The sequence below is a fragment of the Leiobunum rupestre genome, chromosome 6, assembly GCF_980474605.1.
Source record: "Leiobunum rupestre chromosome 6, qqLeiRupe1.1.hap1, whole genome shotgun sequence".
In the NCBI taxonomy this organism is placed as follows: Eukaryota; Metazoa; Arthropoda; class Arachnida; order Opiliones; family Sclerosomatidae; genus Leiobunum; species Leiobunum rupestre.
The window spans coordinates 53,346,653-53,365,659 of NC_143389.1; the positions used below are offsets into that span (position 1 = coordinate 53,346,653).

Sequence of the window (19,007 nt, forward strand, 5' to 3'; positions counted from 1 at the left end):
TGAAAAAAAAAGTAAAATAATAAAAATATTTGTACGTACGACCATACGTTTCGGGGGGGGGGGGGGGGAACTGCTTGAAAACAAACTATACGGATTAGTTAAAATAAAATGAGAAATCTGGAAAAGCAATAGCTCCTGGCAATAGTAATAGCTTGAAATGACTTCGCCTCTAAATATTAATTTACCTCAAACAAAATAATCTGACAACACTGCTATCTTTATTGGCCGGCTGTGTATTTTGTTTGCCTGGCAGCGCTGTTTCCCCACGTGCTTGCGCCGCCGAAATAGTTCCTAAACTGATCGGCGGCTTTTTCGACCGTTATTTTTAATTTTATACTAATATCCGCTACTCTCTTTAGAGTAACTAAGTAAATGCTGGCAGCTATGAAGATATAATGGCGCTCTCTAGTGCCTACATTTAAATCTAAAAGCAACAAACACAAGGAGAACGCAGCTTGCCTTTAAACACGCTAACGCAGTGTTGGGTACAAATTTCATTGGACGAACCTTCACACTGAACGTTTTACGGGCGGGGGGAAGACAATATCCGAATTTTCCCCTTCCGACGGCAGCAGGCGCTAAAGCGTCTAACCAATGAAAAATGTACGCAAGCAAATGCACAACTTTTGACGGGTTGCGTTCTCCTTGTGTGGGGTGCTGTGTTTGTTGCTCCTAGATTTAAATATGAAAATAGTCTATAGGCCTAAATTACAATTTAATATTATTTATTGTTATTATAATTATAAATCATAATACTTTAGTCAGCGAATACAAATTAAAAAAATTATATCCCATTTCTTAAATTTAAATCATAGTTGGGGGAAATCCCACTTTGGCATGATCTAGATGTCACCACCGACCGATTTCTTAGGGCGTTTCCATTCTGGATTGTTTAAGATTATGGCAGCGCGGGGGGGGGCTATCTTATCGTAGTTATTTCTACGCGTTCTTGCTGATATATATCAAAGAACTGTTTTTCGCCTTTAACTCCTTAAATAGAGTGTTTCAGACTTGCTTGACTTTTGCTTTTCAGCTAAAGAACGGGGGATTGGGTGACTTCCCCCCTTCCCCTCGTGGGCCCTCCCCAAATTGCCTGAGCTTAGTATGAAACGGCGGAAGAAGAGGGAGGCGAGAATAGAAACATCCCGAGAAGAAGCCGGGACGGGGCATCGCTTCCCCCCCAAACTCCGGCTGAGCGACGAACCGAGGAGCCCCGCGCGCACATAGCTGACTCTCTCTCTCTCTCAGCTGCGGAAACGCGGCCGCGATCTTTTTATACTTCATAGCTATCTCTTTCCCCGAGGAGTAGCCAATTCCACTTTCTCCGCGATTTGACGCGCTTGTGATAAACAAAAATCTAAAGGATGGATTCGTTAAACACGCTGGAAAAGCGCGTGTCCACCGAGGAGTATCGCCTCAAGAATCAAGACGGACAAACTTTGCATTGCAAACGATGGTTGCTTAAAGATCAGAAACCGAAGTAAGTAACAGTTTCATTTCAATACAGTTCTATTTCAATACAGTTCTATTTCAAATTTAATAAAAACTGGTTAGCTGGATACATTATAGCGTAAGTCTATAATATTGTTCCATAAGTTTGCAGGGCCGGATTAACACTATTGGGGGCCCTGGGAAAAGTAGAATTTTGGGTCCTTAAAAACATTCAGACCTTACTTTTTTACTTGAAATAATAATATAAAAAGAAATGGGAAAAATATTAATTTGGAAGACGGGGGCCCCGTAACCTCGGGGGCCCTGGGCCATGGCACACTTGGCACATGCCCTAATACGGCCTTGTAAGTTTGTCACTTGTTTGTGAGAGCTAGTAAGAAAATCTCCCCCAACGAGGCGCTGGCTAAGGCTACATGTGACGCGTTAGCAAGCGGACGCGCGAATAGCTCTCAGTAAATCTTTTGCGTGTGAAGAGTAGGAAGTGTCACACTTATGTAAAAATATTATTTACTTATGATTATAGTTAATGAATTAAATCAAATTTACAATATGACAAGTGGAATAACGGAAAAAAAATATTTGACTCAATCGTTAAAAGTTGTTGAGGAATTTCCTCCAAAGCTACGGGATGTCCGATGAAAATAGTTGCCCTCACCTAACATCAGTGACAATTGATGAAAAGTACTCGTTACGCCTAAGTTTTTAATTCCACGTTATGTATAAGACTAAAATCACACCAGCACTCTATCCCTCCCCAAACAAATGTTTCTTCAAAGAAAAACTTTCGCTGGAACCGCAACGAAATTCTGACAGCAGGGGCGAAATCCATCAAAAAACTGGTTTTCTAGAATGCCATTTGGGGGTTCTTTTGGTGCAAAAATTTAGTTATGTAGAATTTTGATACTTAATACGCGAAAAAATTTAGTTAAAAATGTTGAATACATAAAATAGGTGAAACAATATAGGTAAAAATTTATATATTGAGTTTTGATACTTAAAATACGCGAAAATATATAGGTAAACATTATATGTTGAATTTGGTTCACAAAATCGGTTTTAATTTCATAATATTAAAGTAAAATTTCGATTTATTTTTTTAATCGAAATTTGGAGTTTTGTAACCGAAGCCGCATTGCGAATTTGATCTGGCGAAAATACTACTTTTATTTAAATAAATCTTACAGTGAAACAGGCGTTGCGCGAATCTTACAATTAGGCCAAGAGCAAAATTTTAAGTTTTTTAAAACCAAAATAAAAGATTCCGATCAGAAATAACCCATTTACACCGTTTTTTTGGAGGAAACGGATTGCGCAAAAACCAATTACTTTTTTACTTTCGCCGGTACGTGTCCAGAATGAACAATTCCGCGTGGTGCTAGTTACGTTCAAATTAAATTGTAGTGCGTATTAGTAGACTATTATTAAATGTGGAATGTATATTTATAAATCGAAAAATTATCTGCTAGCTTAATTTGAAACCGATAAAACCAATCGCCCTAGCTTAATTAATAATAATAATCAGCTAATATCGAAAGAACCACACCGGCTCAAGGCAATCACCATCTAGCTTAATTTAAACCCGGTAGCACCAATCACCATCTAGCTTAATTTAAACCCTGTTGCAACGATCACCATCTAGCTTAATTTAAACCCGGTAGCACCAATCACCATCTAGCTTAATTTAAACCCTGTTGCAACGATCACCATCTAGCTTAATTTAAACCCGGTAGCACCAATCACCATCTAGCTTCATTTAAACCCGGTAGCACCAATCACCATCTAGCCTAATTTAAACCCGGTAGCACCAAACACCATCTAGCTTCATTTAAACCCGGTAGCAACGATCACCATCTAGCTTCATTTAAACCCGGTAGCATCAATCACCATCTAGCTTCATTTAAACCCGGTAGCAACGATCACCATCTAGCTTCATTTAAACCCGGTAGCATCAATCACCATCTAGCCTAATTTAAACCCGGTAGCACCAAACACCATCTAGCTTCATTTAAACCCGGTAGCAACGATCACCATCTAGCTTCATTTAAACCCGGTAGCATCAATCACCATCTAGCCTAATTTAAACCCGGTAGCACCAAACACCATCTAGCTTCATTTAAACCCGGTAGCAACGATCACCATCTAGCTTCATTTAAACCCGGTAGCATCAATCACCATCTAGCCTAATTTAAACCCGGTAGCACCAAACACCATCTAGCTTCATTTAAACCCGGTAGCATCAATCACCATCTAGCCTAATTTAAACCCGGTAGCACCAAACACCATCTAGCTTCATTTAAACCCGGTAGCAACGATCACCATCTAGCTTCATTTAAACCCGGTAGCATCAATCACCATCTAGCCTAATTTAAACCCGGTAGCACCAATCACCATCTAGCTTAATTTAAACCCGGTAGCACCAATCACCATCTAGCTTCATTTAAACCCGGTAGCACCAAACACCATCTAGCTTCATTTAAACCCGGTAGCTACGATCACCATCTAGCTTAATTTAAACCCGGTAGCACCAATCACCATCTAGCTTAATTAAAACCCGGTAGCACCAATCACCATCTAGCTTAATTAAAACCCGGTAGCACCAATCACCATCTAGCTTAATTAAAACCCGGTAGCATCAATCACCATCTAGCCTAATTTAAACCCTGTTGCAACGATCACCATCTAGCTTAATTTAAACCCGGTAGCACCAATCACCATCTAGCTTCATTTAAACCCGGTAGCACCAAACAGCAGCTAGCTTAATTTAAGCCCGGTAGCACCAATCACCATCTAGCTTAATTTAAACCCGGTAGCATCAATCACCATCTAGCCTAATTTAAACCCGGTAGCACCAAACAGCATCTAGCTTAATTTAAACCCGGTAGCACCAATCACCATCTAGCCTAATTTAAACCCGGTAGCACCAATCACCATCTAGCTTAATTTAAACCCGGTAGCACAAATCACCATCTAGCTTAATTTAAACCCGGTTGCAACGATCACCATCTAGCTTTATTTAAACCCGGTAGCACCAATCACCATCTAGCTTCATTTAAACCCGGTAGCAACGATCACCATCTAGCTTCATTTAAACCCGGTAGCACCAATCACCATCTAGCCTAATTTAAACCCGGTAGCACCAAACAGCAGCTAGCTTAATTTAAGCCCGGTAGCACCAATCACCATCTAGCTTAATTTAAACCCAGTAGCATCAATCACCATCTAGCCTAATTTAAACCCGGTAGCACCAAACAGCATCTAGCTTCATTTAAACCCGGTAGCACCAATCACCATCTAGCCTCATTTAAACCCGGTAGCACCAATCACCATCTAGCCTAATTTAAACCCGGTAGCACCAATCACCATCTAGCCTAATTTAAACCCGGTAGCACCAAACAGCAGCTAGCTTAATTTAAGCCCGGTAGCACCAATCACCATCTAGCTTAATTTAAACCCAGTAGCATCAATCACTATCTAGCCTAATTTAAACCCGGTAGCACCAAACAGCATCTAGCTTCATTTAAACCCGGTAGTGCCAATCACCATCTAGCTTAATTAAAACCCGGTAGCATCAATCACCATCTAGCCTAATTTAAACCCGGTAGCACCAAACAGCAGCTAGCTTAATTTAAGCCCGGTAGCACCAATCACCATCTAGCTTAATTTAAACCCAGTAGCATCAATCACCATCTAGCCTAATTTAAACCCGGTAGCACCAAACAGCATCTAGCTTAATTTAAACCCGGTAGCACCAATCACCATCTAGCCTAATTTAAACCCGGTAGCACCAATCACCATCTAGCCTAATTTAAACCCGGTAGCACCAAACAGCAGCTAGCTTAATTTAAGCCCGGTAGCACCAATCACCATCTAGCTTAATTTAAACCCGGTAGCATCAATCACCATCTAGCCTAATTTAAACCCGGTAGCACCAAACACCATCTAGCTTCATTTAAACCCGGTAGCAACGATCACCATCTAGCTTCATTTAAACCCGGTAGCAACGATCACCATCTAGCTTCATTTAAACCCGGTAGCATCAATCACCATCTAGCCTAATTTAAACCCGGTAGCACCAAACACCATCTAGCTTCATTTAAACCCGGTAGCAACGATCACCATCTAGCTTCATTTAAACCCGGTAGCATCAATCACCATCTAGCCTAATTTAAACCCGGTAGCACCAAACACCATCTAGCTTCATTTAAACCCGGTAGCATCAATCACCATCTAGCCTAATTTAAACCCGGTAGCACCAAACACCATCTAGCTTCATTTAAACCCGGTAGCAACGATCACCATCTAGCTTCATTTAAACCCGGTAGCAACGATCACCATCTAGCTTCATTTAAACCCGGTAGCATCAATCACCATCTAGCCTAATTTAAACCCGGTAGCACCAAACACCATCTAGCTTCATTTAAACCCGGTAGCAACGATCACCATCTAGCTTCATTTAAACCCGGTAGCATCAATCACCATCTAGCCTAATTTAAACCCGGTAGCACCAAACACCATCTAGCTTCATTTAAACCCGGTAGCATCAATCACCATCTAGCCTAATTTAAACCCGGTAGCACCAAACACCATCTAGCCTAATTTAAACCCGGTAGCACCAATCACCATCTAGCTTAATTTAAACCCGGTAGCACCAATCACCATCTAGCTTCATTTAAACCCGGTAGCACCAAACACCATCTAGCTTCATTTAAACCCGGTAGCTACGATCACCATCTAGCTTAATTTAAACCCGGTAGCACCAATCACCATCTAGCTTAATTAAAACCCGGTAGCACCAATCACCATCTAGCTTAATTAAAACCCGGTAGCACCAATCACCATCTAGCTTAATTAAAACCCGGTAGCATCAATCACCATCTAGCCTAATTTAAACCCTGTTGCAACGATCACCATCTAGCTTAATTTAAACCCGGTAGCACCAATCACCATCTAGCTTCATTTAAACCCGGTAGCACCAAACAGCAGCTAGCTTAATTTAAGCCCGGTAGCACCAATCACCATCTAGCTTAATTTAAACCCGGTAGCATCAATCACCATCTAGCCTAATTTAAACCCGGTAGCACCAAACAGCATCTAGCTTAATTTAAACCCGGTAGCACCAATCACCATCTAGCCTAATTTAAACCCGGTAGCACCAATCACCATCTAGCTTAATTTAAACCCGGTAGCACAAATCACCATCTAGCTTAATTTAAACCCGGTTGCAACGATCACCATCTAGCTTTATTTAAACCCGGTAGCACCAATCACCATCTAGCTTCATTTAAACCCGGTAGCAACGATCACCATCTAGCTTCATTTAAACCCGGTAGCACCAATCACCATCTAGCCTAATTTAAACCCGGTAGCACCAAACAGCAGCTAGCTTAATTTAAGCCCGGTAGCACCAATCACCATCTAGCTTAATTTAAACCCAGTAGCATCAATCACCATCTAGCCTAATTTAAACCCGGTAGCACCAAACAGCATCTAGCTTCATTTAAACCCGGTAGCACCAATCACCATCTAGCCTCATTTAAACCCGGTAGCACCAATCACCATCTAGCCTAATTTAAACCCGGTAGCACCAATCACCATCTAGCCTAATTTAAACCCGGTAGCACCAAACAGCAGCTAGCTTAATTTAAGCCCGGTAGCACCAATCACCATCTAGCTTAATTTAAACCCAGTAGCATCAATCACTATCTAGCCTAATTTAAACCCGGTAGCACCAAACAGCATCTAGCTTCATTTAAACCCGGTAGTGCCAATCACCATCTAGCTTAATTAAAACCCGGTAGCATCAATCACCATCTAGCCTAATTTAAACCCGGTAGCACCAAACAGCAGCTAGCTTAATTTAAGCCCGGTAGCACCAATCACCATCTAGCTTAATTTAAACCCAGTAGCATCAATCACCATCTAGCCTAATTTAAACCCGGTAGCACCAAACAGCATCTAGCTTAATTTAAACCCGGTAGCACCAATCACCATCTAGCCTAATTTAAACCCGGTAGCACCAATCACCATCTAGCCTAATTTAAACCCGGTAGCACCAAACAGCAGCTAGCTTAATTTAAGCCCGGTAGCACCAATCACCATCTAGCTTAATTTAAACCCGGTAGCATCAATCACCATCTAGCCTAATTTAAACCCGGTAGCACCAAACAGCAGCTAGCTTAATTTAAGCCCGGTAGCACCAATCACCATCTAGCTTAATTTAAACCCAGTAGCATCAATCACTATCTAGCCTAATTTAAACCCGGTAGCACCAAACAGCATCTAGCTTCATTTAAACCCGGTAGTGCCAATCACCATCTAGCTTAATTAAAACCCGGTAGCATCAATCACCATCTAGCCTAATTTAAACCCGGTAGCACCAAACAGCAGCTAGCTTAATTTAAGCCCGGTAGCACCAATCACCATCTAGCTTAATTTAAACCCAGTAGCATCAATCACCATCTAGCCTAATTTAAACCCGGTAGCACCAAACAGCATCTAGCTTAATTTAAACCCGGTAGCACCAATCACCATCTAGCCTAATTTAAACCCGGTAGCACCAATCACCATCTAGCCTAATTTAAACCCGGTAGCACCAATCACCATCTAGCCTAATTTAAACCCGGTAGCACCAAACAGCAGCTAGCTTAATTTAAGCCCGGTAGCACCAATCACCATCTAGCTTAATTTAAACCCGGTAGCATCAATCACCATCTAGCCTAATTTAAACCCGGTAGCACCAAACAGCAGCTAGCTTAATTTAAGCCCGGTAGCACCAATCACCATCTAGCTTAATTTAAACCCAGTAGCATCAATCACTATCTAGCCTAATTTAAACCCGGTAGCACCAAACAGCATCTAGCTTCATTTAAACCCGGTAGTGCCAATCACCATCTAGCTTAATTAAAACCCGGTAGCATCAATCACCATCTAGCCTAATTTAAACCCGGTAGCACCAAACAGCAGCTAGCTTAATTTAAGCCCGGTAGCACCAATCACCATCTAGCTTAATTTAAACCCAGTAGCATCAATCACCATCTAGCCTAATTTAAACCCGGTAGCACCAAACAGCATCTAGCTTAATTTAAACCCGGTAGCACCAATCACCATCTAGCCTAATTTAAACCCGGTAGCACCAATCACCATCTAGCTTAATTTAAACCCGGTAGCACAAATCACCATCTAGCTTAATTTAAACCCGGTTGCAACGATCACCATCTAGCTTTATTTAAACCCGGTAGCACCAATCACCATCTAGCTTCATTTAAACCCGGTAGCAACGATCACCATCTAGCTTCATTTAAACCCGGTAGCACCAATCACCATCTAGCCTAATTTAAACCCGGTAGCACCAATCACCATCTAGCTTCATTTAAACCCGGTAGCACCAATCACCATCTAGCCTAATTTAAACCCGGTAGCACCAATCACCATCTAGCTTCATTTAAACCCGGTAGCACCAATCACCATCTAGCCTAATTTAAACCGGGTAGCACAAATCACCATCTAGCTTAATTTAAACCCGGTAGCAACGATCACCATCTAGCTTAATTTAAACCCGGCAGCAAAAATCACCATCTAGCTTAATTTAAACCCGGCAGCAAAAATCACCATCTAGCTTAATTTAAACCCGGTTGCAACGATCACCATCTAGCTTCATTTAAACCCGGTAGCAACGATCACCATCTAGCTTCATTTAAACCCGGTAGCACCAATCACCATCTAGCCTAATTTAAACCCGGTAGCACCAATCACCATCTAGCTTCATTTAAACCCGGTAGCACCAATCACCATCTAGCCTAATTTAAACCCGGTAGCACCAATCACCATCTAGCTTAATTTAAACCCGGCAGCAAAAATCACCATCTAGCTTAATTTAAACCCGGTAGCACCAATCACCATCTAGCTTAATTTAAACCCGGCAGCAAAAATCACCATCTAGCTTAATTTAAACCCGGCAGCAAAAATCACCATCTAGCTTAATTTAAACCCGGCAGCAAAAATCACCATCTAGCTTAATTTAAACCCGGCAGCAAAAATCACCATCTAGCTTAATTTAAACCCGGCAGCAAAAATCACCATCTAGCTTAATTTAAACCCGGCAGCAAAAATCACCATCTAGCTTAATTTAAACCCGGCAGCAAAAATCACCATCTAGCTTAATTTAAACCCGGTAGCACAAATCACCATCTAGCCTGATTCAAACCTGGTGGGCGAAACGTGAAATTCGTCGATCAAACATAACTATGGAAGTTCATACTCCCTATAATCTCAAATTCTCGAGAAGGTCAATTTAGGCGATAGGTCGATTTCAAAGCAGAAACGCCCTTAAAGCGGCGAAGAGTGTTAGTACAATGGCCACAGCACAACGGCTTTGCGGGTAAGCCCAACCAACGAGTATAGGCGCTTATTAAATAATTAAATTATAGAGCGTAAGCCTCGATCGAGCGAGGTCTGTTTATCAGGGAATCCATACGCGTTGCAGTAGTTGTATACTCGCGCCTGGTGACACGCGAGTATACCTACTGTACGAAATAAGGCCATTAAACAGTTGGTTTTGTATGCCCAGCTTGTAACAAGGCCAGAATGTTTACGAAACTGCGTTTTATTGAAGCGTCCAAATCTATGTATCGGTACTCTCGCGAAAAATATTATTTCACCGATAAGATTTTTTTGTTTCTCGTTTATCAGAAAAACTATTTTAATTTTATTGACCTTTCATATTATCTCTTTGTACAAAAAGTATATGGCTGTACTGAAATAGATACCACAACCCAGTACTGTAGTCCTATAATTCCTATAAAATTTTACATTTTTAAACATATCTTATACTGGTAAATTGTTAAATAAAATAAATTGTTACATGGATCTCAAAATTTAATCATTTTAATTTACCATGGAAAGGAAATTTGATTTTTACAATACCCTGCATTAACTTGTAATTTCTTGAAATGTCCTGTATGTTTGAGTTAGTTATTTAGTGGCAAAATAAGTTTACGGGTTTTCCATAAAATCTTGATATTAACAGTAATAGTAATAAGTGTAGGGAGCTGTTAAGAGTCGCTAGATGACTTGGTCCTAAGGTGATTATTATTAATATTACTGCTATATATTGGAGTTGTATAAACCAGAAATGATGGCTCAAACATGGAGAAAAGGTTAGGAGTCGTATAGATGTATAATTTTCTATTTATTTTCGGAATAGTTATTGCGCATTTTTTTAGCTGAAATTTGCTTTATAATATCCTATACTTGTGAAATTTTTGTCCTATATTACAATATATAATCAAATTTTAGTCCCGTGTAATCCTATAAATTTAAAAAATATTTTGCCTATAAGGAATTTAAATTTTTGGCTGGGCTCCCTGCTACGTATTCACCCAAAGAGTTTCGAAATGAATTGGAATTGGATAAATAAAGTAGCGGTACTTTTTATTCAAAAATTATTTCTAGGAAGTGGAAAGGAAAAAACCGGTAGTGGTTTTTTTAGGTTCCGACCGAGTGGATGTTTAAATAATGATGCAAAGTTACTTCCTCTCTAATCTTCTATTTCAGTTATTTTTATACAATTTACTGGCGGAAAAAAACTACGAAATTTCACTTTCTCTTTACGACAATTACAAATAACATCCTAATTTGCGCATTCATTATTATTATTTCTGTTATTCAGCTTTGCCCGAAAATATTCGATTTCGGAATAAAATAAAATATCCTAAATTTGAATTTTGTTTGAATATGGACGTTAAGTTTAGTTAAAGTAATTTTTTTTATTGGAAATCGAAAAATTTAACAACCTTAAAATCAAATTTGGGAGAACCTTCTGAAAATATCTTCACCAAAGCAAAAACAAATATTAAAAGTTAGTGTTAGTCCATTTTCCACTTAAATCGAAAATACTTGGACTTTCTTCGATGTGTTCGACTAACTTGTAGCGGTATTTAAAAAGAAATAAATTTAGTGCGATTTTAACTCTCCTCTTAAATTTGCAAAAGAGTGTCATAAGGGTTTTTTTTATTACGTTTAACGGAGGAGGGGGCAAATTCCATATTAAAGGTTTGAAAGGGGAACATTATACTAATGGAAAAATAATGCATTTCGCCAGCTCAACTAAATTTGATGATACATCGCTAAACGGCCACTTTGGCTTCATGTACAGGGTGTCGGCGCATCCTATATTTTATAATTGTTAGCAGTCGATGTATAATTTTTCCAATATTTTCAAAGTGGTTCTATAATTACCCTATTTTTCGTATATTTGCGGCATTTTTAGATTCATTTGTTGCAATTATGTCTTTTGATATCAAAATCTACAAAGGAAGACTTTTAGAAATTTTCGCTCGCTCAAGCATTTATTAAACCCTGGATTTTAACTTCATAAGTACTTGAAATTTATATTTCGCTATAATTTTCCTATATTTTGCAAAAACTCTATGGTCACCCTCGTGTATAAATTCTGAAAATTGCCTCAGGCATCACGCGTTGAAGCCAACAAACCATTTTCTTGTCCCTGGTTCCCCTAAATCGTTCCATCTAGGTGAAGAGTTGAAGTTTGCAAAATATTGTCAGTGGCGTTGGAAGTATTTTGGAACAGGGGGGTCAAAACATACCTAAAGTGAATACCAACATATAGAGCATTTATGCGTACGGTGGAAACGAATTTAAATATTACATTTTTAGATGACTTATTCTAGGTATAAATTATAAATTTCGAAAATTAGAAACATAATTTTAAGCCTAAATTATTTGTTCTGCATTTGGATACTCCTTAAATGGTTTTTCTCAATTTTATTTTGGAATGTTTTGAGAAAATTCCCCCTTAATTAAAACAGGGTTTTCGCACGCCAGGGAAAAGTCAGGGAATTTAAAAATTAAAAAAATTAGCAAAACTTTATAAAAAGTCAGGGAAAAGTCAGGAAATAAAATTTTATCTTGACACTTTTTGAAGGTAAATTTACTCTAGATCTATGATAAATTCTCTGATTATTATTTAGTTCTTTGAAAGTTTTGCTAATTTTTAAAACGTTGCAATAACTTTTGTACTTAAATATAATTTGACCCAAATTTATTAACGTTTGATAAAAGTTAATTATAAAGTTCAAAATTGTCTAATTTTGGCCTTAAAAAGTCAGGGAAAACCGGGAATTTGAATCTGAAAATATTGTGGCAACCCTGTAAAGGTATTTAAAAGATGCAACGTTTAAGGAAGGAATTTTAAAACTCACTGAATTATTAGCGAGTCAGTGGCGCACCTAGCGATTCATGAGATCCGGGTACCATAAATAACGTATGGAATTACATTTAATTTCTTAAGAACTTTCTCCCAGTCTTCCACTTGCAATGTTCGCCCACGCACTCTTAATTTAATATTTAGCCGGGTCACAAACATAACGAGCTGTAATTTACATTTTTATTTTCGTCCGCTAAAGCAGACGAGATAATTCAGCAGCTATGTGGCTAGATGAAAATTGATGGGGAAAATTGCGCTATTCAGCTTACATAAGGAAATAATCTATTTTTTCCTGTAGATTTCTTGTACGCGGGTAAACTTTAGAAAATTTTAACTTCGACCTTCAAAATGTTCATCCCGATAATAGAATAACTTTTGATATTATCAGAAGAATGTCATATATATCTTTCTTACGAGCATAGGTCGGAAACACTTTTGGTCTCCGGTCTCCGGTCCTCCAGTCTCCATCGCGACTAGAGGCCTCCTATCTCCGTATCTCCAGTCACTATAGAAATCGTGGGTCTCCAGTCTTTTAGACTGAAACTAGATCCGCCAATGTATGGTTGGCAACACTTTTGGTCTCCAGTCTCCAGTCTCCGGTCCTTCAGTCTCCACTGAGGCCGGAGACTGGAGACTGTAGCTTACGAGTTAAGTATTCTTGTTAATTGTTTTCGCTTGAAACACGTACTATTGGCAGGCTCAAGTTGATTATTCAAAAACCGTCTGGGAAGAAAAAGGTGTTCTGAGAAGACCATCGTATTGATTTTCTAATACTATTTTATCGGTAAAAGAGGGTTTATTGATAGAAAAATATCTCTACGCAGTTTAATTTTTATACTTAACGTCTTAACCCTCTATATTTGTCGGGAAACTCGCGCAGTGGCGTCGCTAGGGTGTTTTAGGCGGCGCTTGAGCCACCTGTAAAATTTCTGAAGCGCCACCTAAAATTTCCGAAAAGCGCCTCCTAAAATTCCCAATTTTTCCAATTCACTTATTTATTTATTTAATATCATGAAATAACAACTGCAAAGCCAAAGGTTGGCTTTTGTGCAGAAAAACAAAAAAAAGAGATATAAGAGTACAATAAAGAACATATTTTAAAAATCTACATTGTAAAAGAGGGACAATTTTCAGCGGAAAATTTGATAATTATTCTCGGTTACAATATCGTTGTTGAAAAGTTTCTTCGAACTTAAAAATGGGCATCAAAAATTTTATTTTTCCTGGTCGGCCTCAATGTTTCAACTTTCAAAACCTTTTTGGGGGCTCCCCCTCCCCCATATCACTCATTAATAATTAATATTAATATTACTTTTCATTTTTAATACTAGTTTTTGTTGTTGTTCTGCTATTATTATTTTTAAAGTAACAAAAGTGTATTCTTTGTATGTGGTTGAGCTCCCCTGAACCGAGCCGTCCTGTTTTAAAAGGACGCATTTTTCTGTACGCAAACCGATTAATAAATGCATTCATTCATTCACGCCCCTGACCAGTGCTTATGGCTTAAGCGCCACCAGTTTTGAAATCCTGGTGACGCCACTGAACTCGCGCCTTCGAAGCTACACGTTTTATTTTGAAGGCCTAGTTGGAAACTTCTGTCGCAATAATTACATTGCAAGGGTTAGTTTACATATTTGATATATAATTTACATCCTTATTAAAAACCAAATTACGTATTCATTGTAGGTTCCTGTTTAGTCTCTTTATTTTTTAAAACTAATATAATACCGATCTTGACCAAATTTAAGGCCCAGGCATCAGATTTATTTGTACCGGTAAGATTGAAACCACACCACCGGAGGTCCATCATCAAATGCCCTACGCCAGCGTCCACACACCCGGACAGGTGACAAAACCCGCATGGGTAGCAGAACCCTACTACTGATGGTCGCACCCTCGACGCAAGCCGCTCAACCCAGCAGAAGGTGCAGCGATGGGCCGACCAACGCGCCAATTCGCACACAGCAGTGGTAATGAGATCGGATGCTCTGGCAACGCCAGCCGACACCCTACCTAGAAAGGTAGAGAGCCAAGCCCTTTGGAGAGAGCTCCTAAAGGGGAACCTAGGAGGATTCAAGTGTACCTGGAGAAGAAATTGGTATTCCTCCGACCAATGCCTTGTGGCTCGGCTACAGCTGTCGCCTGGTGTGTCAAATACTTGGTCATAACGTTTTTAGCGCCACCTAGAAAGCTTCAAAGTAACCTAGGAGTTACCAAAACATTCGTCTGCTAGACAGTATTTCGAATTTTAACGGTTTTTAGCTTAGGCCACGTCGAAGAAATTTTCCCGAAAACTATATAATTTCAAAGAAAGTTGCAATGAATGTTAAGTTTTAAATTTAATTATGGGGAAATATTGTTGCTTTGAAACTGTCGTAGCGATTCTAGGTGCCATAAAAATATAATTTTTTATCCAGTTCCTAAACCAAACACGTGGTCATAGTTCACATTTTCCCCACTAGATGGCTCCGTTGTAGTTTTATGTCCAAGGGTTTGAGGCTTTGAGCAGCCTCTCCCGTGGCCCCCCGAATTCTACTCCAGGTACACTTGAATCATCCTAGGAGGAACGGCGGGCACACAGCAGCCCGCATAACCCGGCACAGCTGGCACCGGATATCCCGGCGGAACTCCAAAAGGCCGGGAGATGGGTCCGCCATGCCCTCATACGGAGGCCCGCAGCCCCACAGCAGGCTACTCAATCCGCCGAAGCGACCAGTTTGCCCGGACCCTCTCCGTTAGCCTGGGCCGAAGCCCAGTTACCAGCCCACACCGGACCGAAGTCGGAGGTGGAGATAGGACCATTTGGACGGAGCTAACATCTCCCAGTGCGCTACCGCCCGTGGTGGGTTACAAGAGCCGGACCGCGACTCCCCGGTATAGCCACCAGTTATTGCACACTCCGACCCCTTGTGGGCCGCCCAGTGAGGTCAGTGGGGACATTGATTATTGCCACTCCACAGGAAATGCACCGATTTCTACCATATTTCAAACGTTTCATTCAGAAGCTATGTTCAAAATTTCAAAACCTTCTGTGTAAAGCTACGACAGTTTTTGCTATTATAAACATAACTAAGCGTAACACTAACACCAAAACTTCGCCAGAAAGGCCTTCTGGTAAAACTAGCGTTGCTAATTTTCCGGAAAAATAAAATGCGGAAAAATTTCCGGAAATCGGAAAAAAATAATTTAAACATAAGTTGCGTTTTAAAGGTTTTTAATGTTTTTAACTTTTTATCGATATAAAACGTCTAATAACAGTAAACATACTACCAAACATTAATAGTGTTACATTGTTAATCAGTTTAAAGCTATAGTCTAGAGGCTTAGTTTTACTTTTCGAAAAAATTAGGCGGAAATGACGCTTTATTTAAATTTGCAAATAATATATTCGACTAATCATGGAATTAAAACTTTTTTTATTTTTTTCGGAAAAATACGGATAATTTTCCTGGAAAAAAAAGGCCTCGGTCATTTTCCGGAAAATTTTTCAACTTACAACAGAATTTAACTTTTTTGATACTTTTTACAGCGCGAACGTAGCCAATAGAGTAATATTGGCGTGACGTATGTCGACGTCACCCATGCTTTTTCCTATAGATAAAAAACTGCCCTCAAAATGGCGGCCATAGCCCAAAGCTACAGAGCGATACTACTCTATTAAAAGCTACTTATCATCAAGGTTTTTTTTCTGAGTTTTCTATCCTACACCTTGAAACCGCGAGTTGATTTAGGTATTTACGGATTTTTTTCCCCGGTATATTATTATAGTAGTAGAGTTCCATTATCTGCTTGATTATTTATTTTATTTTCTCGGAAAAATACGAAATTTTCCAACTTACAACACTAGGTAAAACCAAGAATGTATTTATTTATACATAGGGAGAATGTCTATGTCGAGACGGTTTTTAGCCTTTCTCTCAATCCACCCGTTGGTCCCCCAGTACGCTCCTCCGCTTAAATTAAACGAATAGTGCCGGTATTTCATTAGCTGCTTAAAATTTACGTCACCTAACGCGATGGAAATCAAACGCCGCACCGGTGACGTTTTGTCTTTTCCCTCCGCGCGAGACGGGGGAAAGGCGTTCAACGTGCCCGGCGATTGTCCCAACATAATCATTCTTTCTAAATATAAATAAATACATTCTTGGTAAAACTAATAATATATTTATTTATATATATTTCGGTTTTTGTTGATTGTGCATAGTCAGTGTATTGGTTGTATATATAATTTTTTTTAATTTTAATTTCATTTCATTGTTTTTTTTGGCGCATTTTATAATCGTATTCCGTTTTATGTTTTCTTTTACCCGCGAATCCATTCAAAGGGAAAATAAATATTCATTCGTTCATTCACTTCATTTCGTGTAAGTGAAAACTTCATTAGCCATTTTGGAGAATGTAAAGCCACTCGTCAGACTATTATAAAACATTTCACGAATACCAGCTATAATTGACTCTCCATTTTCCTTTGCAAATTATAGGTTGTCGAACAATTTCTCAAGGTCTGCCTATTCTTATATAAAGGAACTTTATAAGGCGAAGGAAACTTTCCGTTTATAGCTATAGTGAATTTAAAACAATTTTCTAAATCAGCCAATGAAAATAAAGCGTGGCCAATAACTTCGATGGCACTAGCCAGTTACGGTTCGGAGCGTTGAATTAAATTTAGCTACGGCTACCTAATTGGCTAATGTCACTTGAATCATAAGTCACGTAATAACCATAAGTATTTTATAGCGCAATCGGGGTGTAATTTTTCCAATATTTTCAATGTGTTCCTATGATTACACTATTTTCTTATACTTGTGGAATTTTTCGAGCTTCTCCTCTTTGCAATTGTCCTTTGATATCAAAATCTACACTCAACCAATTGCTAAATCAAATTATCTTTAAAAAGCGTGGATTTGCACTTCAGAAGTACTTGAAACGTATGTTTTGTTGGAATTTATACTATATTTTCCTTTATTTGGCAAAAATCGGCTACAGATTTACTATTTTTCCAATAAGATTTTTTTGAGTTTTCTGTAGTCACCCACCCTGAGTTCAGCACAGAGCCCCCTAGTGCCTAATATATCCCGTGGGGGCTCTGGGGCTCGAGCCCCCATAGGGAAAAACAAACGAGGGCAGAGCCCCCACAGAAATAAGATCGAGGAAAACTAGCAATCAGGGAAAAATTTATAATCTCACTGCCTTTATTTGGGTCCGAATTCGGTTTTTTTTACAGAAGTTATTTTGAGATTGCAGATGCGAGTAGCATTAAGATGATATAACAGTAAAATTGATTTCAATGGATTCGTCCAAACATAAAATCGCCCCGTCGTGTACCGTATTTTAGCTAAAATACCTTCGTAAAGTATGTGGCTTAATTATCTAGCCATGTACACAGATATTTTTCTAAAGATATCGACTTTTATTATCAATGTATTCATTGACGGATGAGATATAAGAAAGAACACTTTAAAAAAAATAGATATAGTTATAAAAATTTAGAGCTGTACATTTTCTTGCTTAAGTTTTAAGTATATGCATTTTTGGATGAAAAAATAATGGCCCGTGCCCCCACAGAAATATTTTCCGATCGCCGCCGCTGAATATATCCCAATCGAAATACAAAACTACCTAGGAGGATAATATACTACTCAGTTCCGTTGCAAGACCAAGAGTATACTGGGAGATAATATCAGCGTTGAAAAAAGGTTCAAAAGAAAGTGTCATACTTATTGTTATTACGTTACTTATGCTTAAATTAATAATATAAAAACGAATGTAATTTGAAGGTCATTCGTTCCATTTCTGCTAAACCAAATGGAAGGACTAAGTACCTTTAAACCGATTGTGTTTTTAAAAATAACGACTCTATAATTAAAATAAGCCAAATATTTTAAGCACTATGCCGTAATTTTTAATAGGCTTTTAAATGTTCACGATAATTTAGTATACAGTCAAATTACGTATAATGAAGTTAACTATTAGCTTCAGGCTGCGGTACCCGAATTTCTAATCTTCTAGATTACTATTTTGAATTCCCATCCCAAGGTCGTTAAGAGTGGTTAGCTCTTTCGCAGCAAGAAAATGCTGTGACACTTGGTGAAATACCAGAACAACTCATACTGCGTTGAGTTTGCGAGTTATATCCCTAATCGTTAAAAGGAGTTTATCTTGAGTTGTTAGCTTAACCCGTCCATCTGATTTAAAGGCAATAAAAGTCGCTAGCTGATTTGGGCCTAAGGTGGTGCCTTGGGTGCCTATTATTATCTACGAAATTTCGGATATTAATTTTTTATTCCTTATACGCCCTGGATTTTTAACGGCGGCAACCAAATTCTACCAA

At 38.9% G+C, this 19,007-nt stretch overlaps 1 protein-coding gene across 1 annotated transcript in view; it reads left to right on the forward strand.

Annotated features, from left to right (window-relative positions):
• The first annotated feature begins 1,115 nt into the window (after positions 1-1,115).
• LOC149941518 (monoglyceride lipase-like) overlaps positions 1,116-19,007 on the forward strand; it is a 36,107-nt gene continuing 18,215 nt past the window's right edge. The window contains exon 1 of the mRNA XM_090178537.1: positions 1,116-1,480. Within this exon, the coding sequence (XP_090034663.1) occupies positions 1,365-1,480 (116 nt within the window). The 5' untranslated portion in view covers positions 1,116-1,364. The remainder of the gene's footprint in view (positions 1,481-19,007) is intronic.